Source organism: Somniosus microcephalus, unplaced genomic scaffold (genome assembly GCF_052327205.1).
Source record: "Somniosus microcephalus isolate GS21.2 unplaced genomic scaffold, FLI_Smic_1.0 unresolved_chr1, whole genome shotgun sequence".
Taxonomy (NCBI): domain Eukaryota; kingdom Metazoa; phylum Chordata; class Chondrichthyes; order Squaliformes; family Somniosidae; genus Somniosus; species Somniosus microcephalus.
In genome coordinates, this window is record NW_028225179.1 from 174,073,395 (window position 1) to 174,085,351 (window position 11,957).

At 48.7% G+C, this 11,957-nt stretch overlaps 1 protein-coding gene across 1 annotated transcript in view; it reads left to right on the top strand.

Annotated features, from left to right (window-relative positions):
• LOC147096591 (uncharacterized) overlaps positions 1-9,791 on the top strand; it is a 28,171-nt gene extending 18,380 nt beyond the window's left edge. Inside the window, exon 2 of the mRNA XM_085975389.1 lies at positions 5,350-9,791. Within this exon, the coding sequence (XP_085831515.1) occupies positions 5,459-6,928 (1,470 nt within the window). The 5' untranslated portion in view covers positions 5,350-5,458 and the 3' untranslated portion in view covers positions 6,929-9,791. The remainder of the gene's footprint in view (positions 1-5,349) is intronic.
• The last annotated feature ends 2,166 nt before the right edge of the window (positions 9,792-11,957 follow it).

Sequence of the window (11,957 nt, forward strand, 5' to 3'; positions counted from 1 at the left end):
AGCAGGCGGTGAAGAAGGCAAATGGTATGTTGGCCTTCATAGCAAAAGGGTTTGAGTACAGGAGCAAGGATGTCCTGCTGCAGTTGTACAGGGCCTTGGTGAGACCACACCTTGAGTACTGTGTGCAGTTTTGGTCGCCTTATCTGAGGAAGGATGTTCTTGCCATGGAAGGAGTTCAGTGAAGATTCACAAGGCTGATCCCTGGGATGGCAGGAATGACGTATGAGGAGAGATTGGGTCGATTGGGCTTATACTCGCTGGAGTTTAGAAGAATGAGAGGGGATCTCATCGAAACTTATAAAATTCTGACAGGTCTGGACAAATTAGATGCAGGTAGAATGTTCCTGATGGTCGGAGAGTCCAGAACCAGGGGTCATAGTCTAAGGATAAGGGGTAAGCCATTTAGGACAGAGATGAGGAAGAATTTCTTCACCCAGAGAGTGGTGAACCTGTGGAATTCTCTACCACAGAAGGCGGTTGAGGCCAAGTCTTTAAATATATTCAAGAAGGAGTTAGATATATTTCTTAGAGCTAAAGGTATCAAGGGATATGGGGAGAAGGCAGGGACCGGGTACTGAATTTGGATGATCAGCCATGATCTCATTGAATGGCGGAGCAGGCTCGAGGGGCCGAATGGCCTACTCCTGCTCCTATCTTCTATGTTTCTATGTAAACGGAGCAAGCTTGGGGTTTGATGTGGTAGAAGGCGAACGAGATGAGAACGGAAATAATCTAGAGTAAGAAAAGGCCCAAAAATTAAACAGTCTGGAGCAGAACATCAATTCGTCTTCTCTTATCATGGAGAAATCAAATATTTGACACACTGTGTGTTTGAAACAAAGCTTATTTATTCACTGAAATAACAACAGAAAATGCTGGAAATACTCAGCAGGCCAGGCAGCATCCGTGGAGAGAGAAACAGGGTTAACGTTTCAGGTCTGGGACCCTTCATCAGAACTGGAAAAAGCTGGAGATGTAACAGATATTACTAAGGTAAGAGGCAGGAAAGTTATCCTGGGTGGATCGGAAACACGAAGGGTGGAAGTTCAGTTGGAATCCACATGGAATAAGTTGGAACCGGAGACAGGTGCTGAGGAAAGAGATGTGGCTGTGAAACCGAGTCTTGGAAAATGTTGCAAATGGGGATGGCAAAATCATACAGCATGAAAAATGGGAGTAAGGGTTAAAGTCTGAAATTGTTGAACTTAATGTTGAGTCCAGAAGGCTGTAAAGTGCCTAATTGAAAGATGAGGTGCTGTTCCTCGAGCTTTATTTATTCACTATTTAAACAGAATATTAATCTCCAGCGCAGATACAGGAGTTATTAAGATCAGCAGAAACAAACCATGACTACAAGAATGAACATGGTTCAGTCCTCAATCTGATCACAGTAAATCATGTTCCATTCACTAATCTGGTCTTTTACCCAGCATTCCCCGCGGTGGACCACGTGCCGCACCCAGACTACAAGAGCCCAGCGTGCAGGCGCGGGAGGGGTCGGTATATTGAGCATGCGCAGTGCGTTACTGGAGATGGAGAGGGGCTGAAGCCGGGAGCGCGATGGTGCAGTGGGTAAAAATCGCGACGGAGTGGAGTAATGGACCGGTAGGTCATAGAGTCATAGAGTTATACAGCACCCCATCGCGTCCGTGCCGGCCATCAAGCCCTGTCTAACCTAATCCCATTTTCCAGCGTTTGGTCCGTAGCCTTGTATGCTCTGGCATTTCAAGTGCTCATCCAAATGCTTCTTGAATGTTGCAAGGGTTTCTGCCTCCACCACCCTTTCAGACAGTGAGTTCCAGATTCCAACCACCCTCTGGGTGAAAAAGTTCTTCCTCAAATCCCCTCTAAACCTCCTGCCCCTTACCTTGAATCTATGCCCCCTTGTTATTGACCCCTCTACTAAGGGAAAAAGCTCCTTTCTATCTACCCTATCTATGCCCCTCATAATTTTGTACACCTCAATCAGGTCCCCCCTCAGCCTTCTCTGCTCCAAGGAAAACAAACCCAGCCTGTCCAGTCTCTCTTCATAGCTGAAGCGCTCCAGCCCAGGTAACATCCTGGTGAATCTCCTCTGCACCCTCTCCAAAGCAATCACATCCTTCCTATAGTGTGGCGACCAGAACTGCACACAGTATTCCAGCTGTGGCCTAACCAGCGTTTTGTACAGCTCCATCATAACCTCCCTGCTCTTATATTCTATGCCTCGGCTAATGAAGGCAAGTATCCCATATGCCTTTTTAACCACCTTATCCACCTGTTCTGCTGCCTTCAGGGATCTATGTACATGCACACCAAGGCCTTACCTCGGGTCTTAACATTCATTGTGTATTCCCTTGCCTTGTTAGTCCCTCCAAAATGCATCACCTCACACTTTTCAGGGTTAAATTCCATTTGCCACTGTTCCGCCCATCTGACCAACCCATCTATATCGTCCTGCAGACTGAGGCTACCCTCCTCGCTATTTACCACCCCACCAATTTTCGTGTCATCTGCGAACTTACTGATCATACCTTTTACATTCACATCCAAATCATTAATGTAGACCACAAACAGCAAGGGACCCAGCACCGATCCCTGCGGTACCCCACTGGACACAGGCTTCCAGTCACAAAAACAACCTTCCACCATCACCTTCTGCCACTAAGCCACATCCACTGCACTACCCTCATCCACACACCTAGTCACCCCCTCAAAAAATTCAATCAAATTAGTCAGACATGATCTTCCGTTGACAAAGCCATGCTGACTATCCCTGATTAATTCTTGCCTCTCCAAGTGGAGACTAATTTTGTCCCTCAGAATTTTTTCCAATAATTTCCCTACCACTGTTGTTAGGCTCACTGGCCTGTAGTTAACTGGTTTATCCCTACTACCCTTCTTGAATAATGGTACTAGATTAGCTGTTCTCCAGTCCTCCGGCACATCCCCTGTGGCCAGAGAGGTTCTGAAAATTTGTGTTAGAGCCCCTGCAATCTCCTCTTTTGCCTCACACAGCAGCCTGGGATACATCTCGTCCGGGCCTGGGGATTTATCCACTTTTAAGCCTGCTAGAACCGCCAATACCTCCTCCCTCCCGATGCTAATATGGTGGGGAGGCTTCATAAACAACTCGTGCAGGAGGCAAGCCCCCGAATAATAAGCTGAAGATCCCGTGTTTGCAATTGTGGGGATTTCTTCCCCTTACAGGCCCAGGTTAACGGCAGCCATCTTTGTAAAGGAGAGCGGAAAGTTTCAGTGTGACGTCACCCTGTGCCTGAGATAAAGAGCCATCTTTGTAAAGGAGGGCGGAACGTTTCAGTGCGACGTCACCCTATGCCTGAGACAAAGAGCCATCTTTGTAAAGGAGGGCGGAACGTTTCAGTGCGACGTCACCCTATGCCTGAGATAAAGAGCCATCTTTGTAAAGGAGGGCGGAAAGTTTTAGTGCGACGTCACCCTATGCCTGAGACAAAGAGCCATCTTTGTAAAGGAGAGCGGAAAGTTTCAGTGCAACGTCACCCTATGCCTGAGACAAAGAGCCATCTTTGTAAAGGACAGCGGAAAGTTTCAGTGCGACGTCACCCTATCCTGAGATAAAGAGCCTTGTGTCCAATGCGGGGAATAAAGGCCCACAGCCTCCCCTGGCCCCGGGCCCTGAACAAGGGACTGGAGAAACTCGCTGCCCTGCGGATCAGACAATCAGCCGGTGCTAGTCCCGCCCCTCGGGCTCCCCGATTGGTTGGAGGACCCGCCGCCGGCTTGCTCGCTCCCTATTGGTCGGAAGCTGCCGTCAATCAGGCCGCGGGCCCGGGTGACGTGTCCCCGAGGAGATCACGTGCACCGTCCAAGTGCCTCCGCTCGGTCCGGGGCCTCGCGGACTCTCAGGTTTTTCTATTTCTTTCGATTCTCTCCCGATCCACCCCGCGCCATTCTCCACCCAATCGGAGCGGAGAAAACTCACTTCGCGTCACCGATCGCGACTCTGGACCCGACACCAAGGCCTTTCCCCGGAATGGCCCCGCGCCGACTCCGTCCGGCAGGATCCGAGTGCGCAGGCGCAGCTCCGAGTGGGGGAGGGGGTGTTGGTCTCCTCTGGGCATGCGCGGTCATTGCCCTTTGTGACCAGGAGGGGTCACTCTGCCGGAGTCGGCCCAAACCGCCGCTCCGAGTGCGCATGCGCGGGCTCTCGTCTGTCAATCAACCAACCGCCAGAAGAGGTCGCTGGTGAGACCAGTGAAGAAAGAAAGACTTGCATTTATATAGCGCCTTTCACCACCACCGGATGTCCCAAAGTACTTTACAGCCAATGAAGTACTTTTGAAGTGTAGTCACTGTTGTAATGTAGGAAATGCGGCAGTCAGTTAGCGCACAGCAAGCTCCCACAGACAGCAATGTGATAATGACCAGATAATCTATCATTTTTTTATGTTGATTGAGGGATAAACATTGGCTCGGACACTGGGGATAATTCCCCTGCTCTTTCCCACATTGCAACAGTGACTACTTCATTGTAGTACTTCATTGGCTGTAAAGCACTTTAGGATATCTGGTGGCACTATATAAATGCAAGTCTTTCTTTCCTGAAATAATGCCATGGGATCTTTTACATCCACCTGAGAGAGCAAACAGGGCCTCAATTTAACATCCCATCCGAAAGACGGCACCTCCGACAGTGCCGCACTCCCTCAGCACTGCACTGCAGTGTCAGCCTGGATTTTTGTGCTTAAGTCTCTGGAGTGGGACTATGAACCCACAACTTGCTGACTCAGAGGCGAGAGTGCTACCCACTGAGCCACTGGCTGACACTAAAGAGCAAGCAGTTCTGACGAATGGTCATCGACCTGAAACGTTAACTCTGTTTCTCTCTCCACAGATGCTGCCTGACCTGCTGAGTATTTCCAGCATTTTCTGTTTTTATTAAAGAAACGAGGGAGTGATTGCTGACGGGAAGAATGTTGGGTCATCCTGCGCATGCGCACCTCCCTGGCGGCTGAGGCGAAACACCGACTCGCCACCACCTGAGCCGCTCACACGTACCAGATGTTGCGGCTCCACATGCACGCCCGATGTTCCAACCGCAGGGTTTTGTGTGCTGAGCATGCGTGTTGTGGACCGATCGGGACGGGCGATTGTAGAGCAGGAGGGAGAGCGCGGGGGCCATGAGCACATGCGCGGGACTCAGAGTCAACAGAGTGGTTTCTGGAGAGCCGGGGCCTTGTGGGTATTACAGCCGCCATTACTGCTGATCCTTTCAACCAACCTGTGCAGCAGCTGGGGCCTGAAAATCAGCTTCACTGCCCCTAGGTTCGGAAAGGGGAAAATTAAACAACAGTTTGCCTCTGATCCTTTTCTGATCTCAATTTACAGGGTTATAGAAGTGGAGCAGTTACAGGCGAGAAGCTCAGACCAAACATCACGTCAAGATCTGACAGAGTCGCTGGATTCATCAGGACCTGAATATCATCGGCCTTTGCACATGGAAGGAGAGAGCAGGGATCGCAACGCAGACAAACCGCACACGTGTTCAGTGTGTGGATGCGGATTCAGCCGATCGCCTGACCTGGTGAGACACGTGCACCGTCACACCAGGGAGAAACCGGGTAAAGGTGGGGACGGCGGGAAGGGCTTCAGTTCCCTGTCTGCATTGGAAGTTCAACGGGGCAGTCACACCAGGGACAGTCTGTTCACCTGCTCCGTGTGTGGAAAGGGATTTGTTTGTTCATCCCACCTGCAAACACACCAGCGAGTTCACACTGAGGAGAGACCATTTCAATGTTCTGACTGTGGGAAGAGCTTTAAAAGCCCTCAGGATCAGAAGAGACACCAGCTTGTTCACACTGATGAGCGACCATTTCATTGTTCTGACTGTGGGAAGAGCTTTAAAAGCCCCAAGGAATTAAAGCTACACCAACTTGTCCACACTGATGAGAGACCATTTCAATGTCCTGACTGTGGGAAGAGCTTTAAAAGCCCCGCGGAACTAAAGCAACACCAACTTGTCCACACTGATGAGAGACCATTTCAATGTTCTGACTGTGGGAAGAGCTTTAAAAGCGCTCGGTATCTGAAGGGACACCAGCTTGTTCACACGCATGAGAGACCATTTCAATGTTCTGACTGTGGGAAGAGCTTTAAAAGCCCCAGGGAACTGAAGGGACACCAGGGAGTTCACACTGATGGGAGACCATTTCAGTGTCCTAACTGTGGGAAGAGCTTTAAAAGCCCCGGGGAACTAAAGCAACACCAACTTATTCACACTGACGAGAGACCCTTTAAATGTTCTGACTGTGGGAAGAGCTTTAAAAGCCCCCAGCAGCTGAAGGGACACTGGCTCCTACACACTGGGGAGAGGCCGTTCACCTGCTCCGTGTGTGGTAAGGGATTCACTAATTCATCCCACCTGCTGGTACATCAGCGAGTTCACACTGGGGAGACGCCGTTCACCTGCTCCGTGTGTGCGAAGGGATTCACTGATTCATCCCAACTGCTGGTGCATCAGCGAGTTCACAGTGACGAGAGACCCTTTAAATGTTCTGACTGTGGGAAGAGCTTTAAAAGCTCCGGGGAGCTGAAGGGGCACCAGCGAGTTCACACTAACGAGAGACCCTTTAAATGTTCTGAGTGTGGGAAGAGTTTTAAAAGGTCCGGGGACCTCAAGCTACACCAACACCTACACACTGGGGAGAGGCTGTTCAGCTGCTCTGTGTGTGGGAAGGGATTCACTGATTCATCCAACCTGCTGGCACATCGGCGAGTTCACACTGGGGAGAGACCGTTCACTTGCTCCGTGTGTGGGAAGGGATTCAGTCACTCATCCAACCTGCTGACACATCAGCGAGTTCACACTGACGAGAGGCCCTTTAAATGTTCTGACTGTGGGAAGAGCTTTAAAAGCTCCGGGGAGTTGAAGAGACACCAGCGACTTCACACTGACCATAGAATCTAACAGCACAGAAGGAGGTGATTCGGCCCATCGTGTCTTTGAAAGAGCTGTCCAATTTAGTCCCACACCCCAGCTTTATCCCCAGAACCCTGCAAACTAGTCCTCTTCAAGGACTCGTCCAATTACTGTTTGAAAGTTCCTGTGGAACCTGATTCCAGCATCCTTTCAGATGGTGCGTTCCAGATCTTAACAACCCTCTGTATGAAAACAATTCTCCTCATTTCCCCTCTAGTTCTTTTAGCAACTATTTTAAATCTGTGATCTTTGGTTACCGACCCACTTGCCAGAGTGAACAGTTTCTCTCTACTTGCTCGATCAAAACCCCTCATCATTTTGAACACCTCTATTAGGTCTCCTCTTAACCTTCTCTGCTCTAAGGGGAACAATCCCAGCTTCTCCAATCTCTCCACATAACTGAAGTCCCTCATCCCTGGTACCATCCTGGTCAACCTCCTCTGCACCCTCTCCAAGGCCTTGACATCCTTCCTAAAGTGTGGTGCCCAGAACTGTCCACAAGACTCCAGCTGAGGCCAAAACCCTGCAGCTGTACAAAACCCTGGTTAGACCACACCTGGAGCACTGTGAGCAGTTCTGGGCATCACACCTTAGGAAGGATATATTGGCCTTGGAGGGAGTGCAGCGTAGGTTTACCAGAATGATACCTGGACTTCAAGGGTTAAGTTACGAGGAGAGACTACACAAACTAGGGTTGTATTCCCTGGAATTTAGAAAGTTAAGGGGTGATCTGATCGAAGTTTTCAGGATATTAAGGGGAACAGATAGGGTAGATAGGGAGAAACTATTTCTGCTGGTTGGGGATTCTAGGACTGGGGGCAGAGTCTAAAAATAGAGCCAGACCTTTCAGGAGTGAAATTAGGAAACACTTCTACACACAAAGGGTGGTAGAAGTTTGGAACTCTCTTCCGCAAACAGCAATTGATGCTCGATCAATTGTTAATTTTCAATCTGAGATTGATAGGTTTTTGTTAACCAAAGGTATTAAGGGATATGGGCCAAAGGCGGGTGTATGGAGTTAGGTCGCAGATCAGCCATGATCTCATTGAATGGCGGAACAGGCTCGAGGGGCTGAATGGCCTCCTCCTGTCCTATGTTCCTAACTAGTGATTTGTAAAGGTTTAGTGTAACTTCCTTGTTTTTGTATTCAATGGCACTATTTACAAAGCCAAGTATCCCATACGCTTCCTGAACCGCCTCACCAAGTTGCCGTGGCACTTTCAAAGACTTGTGAATATGGACCCCCAGGTCCCTCTGTTCTTGCACCCCCTCAAAATAGTCCCATTTAGATTATGTGGCCTCTCCCTGTTGTTTCTCCCAAAGTGCATCACTTCACACTTATCCTCATTTAATTTCATCTGCTTTGTGTCTGCTCATTTCACAGTCTGTCTCTGTCCTTCTGAAGTCTGCTACTACTACACTCACAAAACTTGGCATCATCATAAATAGTATCATCCGTAAACTTTGAAATTGTTCACCTATACCCAAGTCCAGGTCATTTATATCTAACAAGAAAAGCAATGGTCCTAATTCTGACCCCTGGGGGAGCCCACTGCATACCTCCCTCCAGTCAGAAAAGCATCCCTCAGCACTGCTCACTGCCTCCTCTCCCTTAGCCAATTATATACCCAAATTACCATCAGCCCTTTAATTCCCTCTGCTTCTATTTTCAGAGTAAGTCTGTTATGTGGTATTTTATCAAATGCCTTTTAAAAGTCCATATATACAACATCTGCTGCACTACCTTCATCAACCCTCTGTTACTTCATCAGAGAACTCAATCAGGTTAATCAGACACGATTTACCTTTAACAAATCCATACTGGCTGCCCCTTATTAATCCATGCTTCTCCAAGTGAGAATTAATTTTGTCCTTGACAATGGTCTCCAGTCGTTCACCCACCACTGTAGGGGTCGCAAAATCCCCTCAGCCCCCGAAGATCGGGAAATATTAATCCACATCATGGATGAAGACTTGTGTGATTTAAATTGTCTCTGGGTTGGACAATGTTTTAAAACATACCCAGAACCGCAAAAGGCTGCGTTAAAAAGCTCGTAAGCTAGGCAGCACTTGGACACTGGAATCAAAGAACTTTGTGAAAATCGCACACTTGAAGATTGTACATTTTATTAAAAGATGTACTCTTGAGTTTTGGACTGTTTAAATTGCCCAGGGCATAAAAATGGCTGAACAGACCTCATGGAAACAGAATTTTAAAAGGCAGCGGAAAAGGACAGACAGGCTGTTAGCATATGAAAAGCTCAGCGCTGCCCTGTAGTAAGTTTAAAAGGAGCCCGAGCTGTCAGTCACTCTGTGGTATTGGGTGGGTCCGGTAACCTATAAGCTGCTTGTTTACACTGGGGAGTAGCCCGTTTGAATCAACCAATCATCGGACGGCAAGCACAATGGGTTGTTAACACACATCCATTCACTGAAATTGACTCTACTACGTGATGTCTCCATGTATGAATGGAGGAAGTTAAAAGCCCTTCTCTTGTGTATTCGGACTTTTCGGTGCAAAATTACGCACGGACCTTTTCGGTGCGAAAACAGCAGGGACTCTCAGGGTATAAAGATTAAGCCCAGGAAGTTCTCTGCCCCTTTTTTGTCTCTTTTACTCTTTGGACTGCAGGTGAGCAAGGCTTTGACCCACTAGCAAGACAATCTAGTGAGAAGTAAAGGGGTGGTAATTTAAGGGAAATGTTGCTAAGATTGTAAGATTAACATTGTAGCCATTTATCCCTCGTTTTTGCCATCTGCCTTCCCCTGTTAAGCAATTTTACCGTGATTACTTTGATGGTGTGGTGTAGTTTCTTTAGTTTTAATAAAATTTGACTATCTTGCATCCAGACCATTTGTCCGTTTTTAATATATCATTAATTATAAGTTCCTCCAGTCAGAACTGGAGGGGGGGGAGGTTTAGCAATTCGAAACCGCTGATTGGAATTGGTCACAGTGCAGTGGCAAAGGTAAATTGCCGTAAACCAGGTAAAGGATGCCCACCTACACCACTGACATTAGACTGATTGGCCTGTAGTTACCAGGTTTGTCCCTCTTCCCTTTTTTTAAACAGGGTGTAACATTTGCAATCCTCCAGTCCTCTGTCACCACTCCCATATATCTGAGGGAGATTGAAAGATTGTGGTCGGAGCTTCTGCTATCTCCACCCTAGCTTCCCTCTGCAATCTAGGATGCATCCACCTGGACTGGGTGACTTGTTAACTTTGAGTGATGACAACCTACTTAGCACCTCCTTTCTATCCATTTTTATCCAATTTCTCTACTCCCCCCTCCTCTACTGCGACATTAACTTCATCCTCTTCTTTTGTGAAGACAGATGCTAAGTACTCATTCAGTACCTCAGTCATGCCCTCTGCCTCCGTATGATGAGCTCCTATTTGGTCCCTAATCGGCCCCACCATTCCTTTAACTATCCTTTTACTTTTCATATGTTTGTAAAAGATTTTTGGGTTCCCTTTTACATTACCCACTAATCTTTTCTTGTACTCTCTCCCTTGTGTCAGCTGTGGCTCAGTGGGCAGCACTCTCTAGGTGGGAGGGGCTAGGAGTGAGCCAGGTGTGGCTGGTTGCCTAATTGCAGCTGGGTGTTGGAGGAAGTTTTGTAAAAAGTTGGTGGAGGGTTTTGGGGTGTTGTTTGCAGGTTTTAGGGCCTTTTTGGCCCACAAAAAACAGCCAGATGGCTGCTGAGGGGTCCGGAGTGCCGGGCCCCTCAGAGGACAATATTCCCAAGAGGAATTTTATTAGGGAAAAAACTGTGGTGGGAAGGGGAAAAAAAAGGTCCAAAGATTTGGGCCGGGACCTCAGGAGGTTTGGTAAAGAAAATACGGTGGTGGTGCAATGTGAAGATAAGAAGATTCAAGCCTGGGATATAATCCAGGCGGTTCATGAGGACTGTGGTGAGGGAAGCTGTTTTGCCTGCCGACCAAAACCAAATGTGGGATTTGAGGTGACGGTCAGTGGCCGTGAGGAGGTGGAAAAACTGCAGCTCAGTCTGAAAGTTGGGGAGAAATTTTTGGAGGTGACTCTGCTATATTCAAAGGAGGTGGTGGTTTCATTTTTGAACTTGCCTGTGTACATCGAGGACGAAGTGCTGAGCAAAAAGTTGGAGTTGTGGGACATTAAAATCTGTTCTGAAATAAAGAGGAGGTACTATCCGGGAACACGGGTAGCAGACAGAACCCGGTATGTAAAGGTGCGGTTTCCAGAGGGGGTGAGGTCTTTGCCTTACAGTATGAAGTTCGAGACACTGGAAGGAGTACATTACTTTCGTGTGCTGCACGATAACCAAGTAAAGGTGTGTTACTATCGTCTGGGACATGACCATCTCGTGAGAAACTGTCCTGATTTGTATTGTTACAATTTCGGTGAGTCGGGACATATCGCGCGGAGCTGCAAGGCGGAGAGCTGTGGGGTGTGTCGTAAAGGCCCCACCCGCTGTGAGTGTGTGGCAGAAGGGAGCGAAATGAGTGATGAGGAGATGGGAGAAGGAGCAGGAGAGGAGTGTGGAACGGCCGGAGGTGCGGTGCAGTCGGAGGACACAGCCGGTAAAATGAAGGAAAAAGGAGCACAGGAAGAGGCAGAGGTTGGCGGAGATCGAGATGGAGTTGGCAGAAAACACGGCGAGTGCTATGGAGGGGAACAAAGACAGCAGCGGGCAGTGAGGGTCGAGTGCAGACTCGAGCCTTAGTGCAGTTCGGCTCCCCTGGGGAGTCTGGTGTCTGCGGGGGGAGAGGAGGCAGGAATGGGGTGTGTGGTGGAAGTGAGAGCTCCGGGGAAAGGCGGGGAGTCGGATATTTTGGTGAGCGGGAGGGGGCAGGGCGGGGAGAGGGTGCAAGAGGCAGGAGCCTTAAAGGGACAGCAGAATGGGATCGGCGAGATAGAGACATCAGATGGGAACAATTTAGGTGCGCCATTGTCCCATGGAGTGAGGGAACAAGGTGCAAGGGTCAGAGGTAGAGATGTGGTCGAAGGGGGCGGCACAGTGGGAGAAACTGCG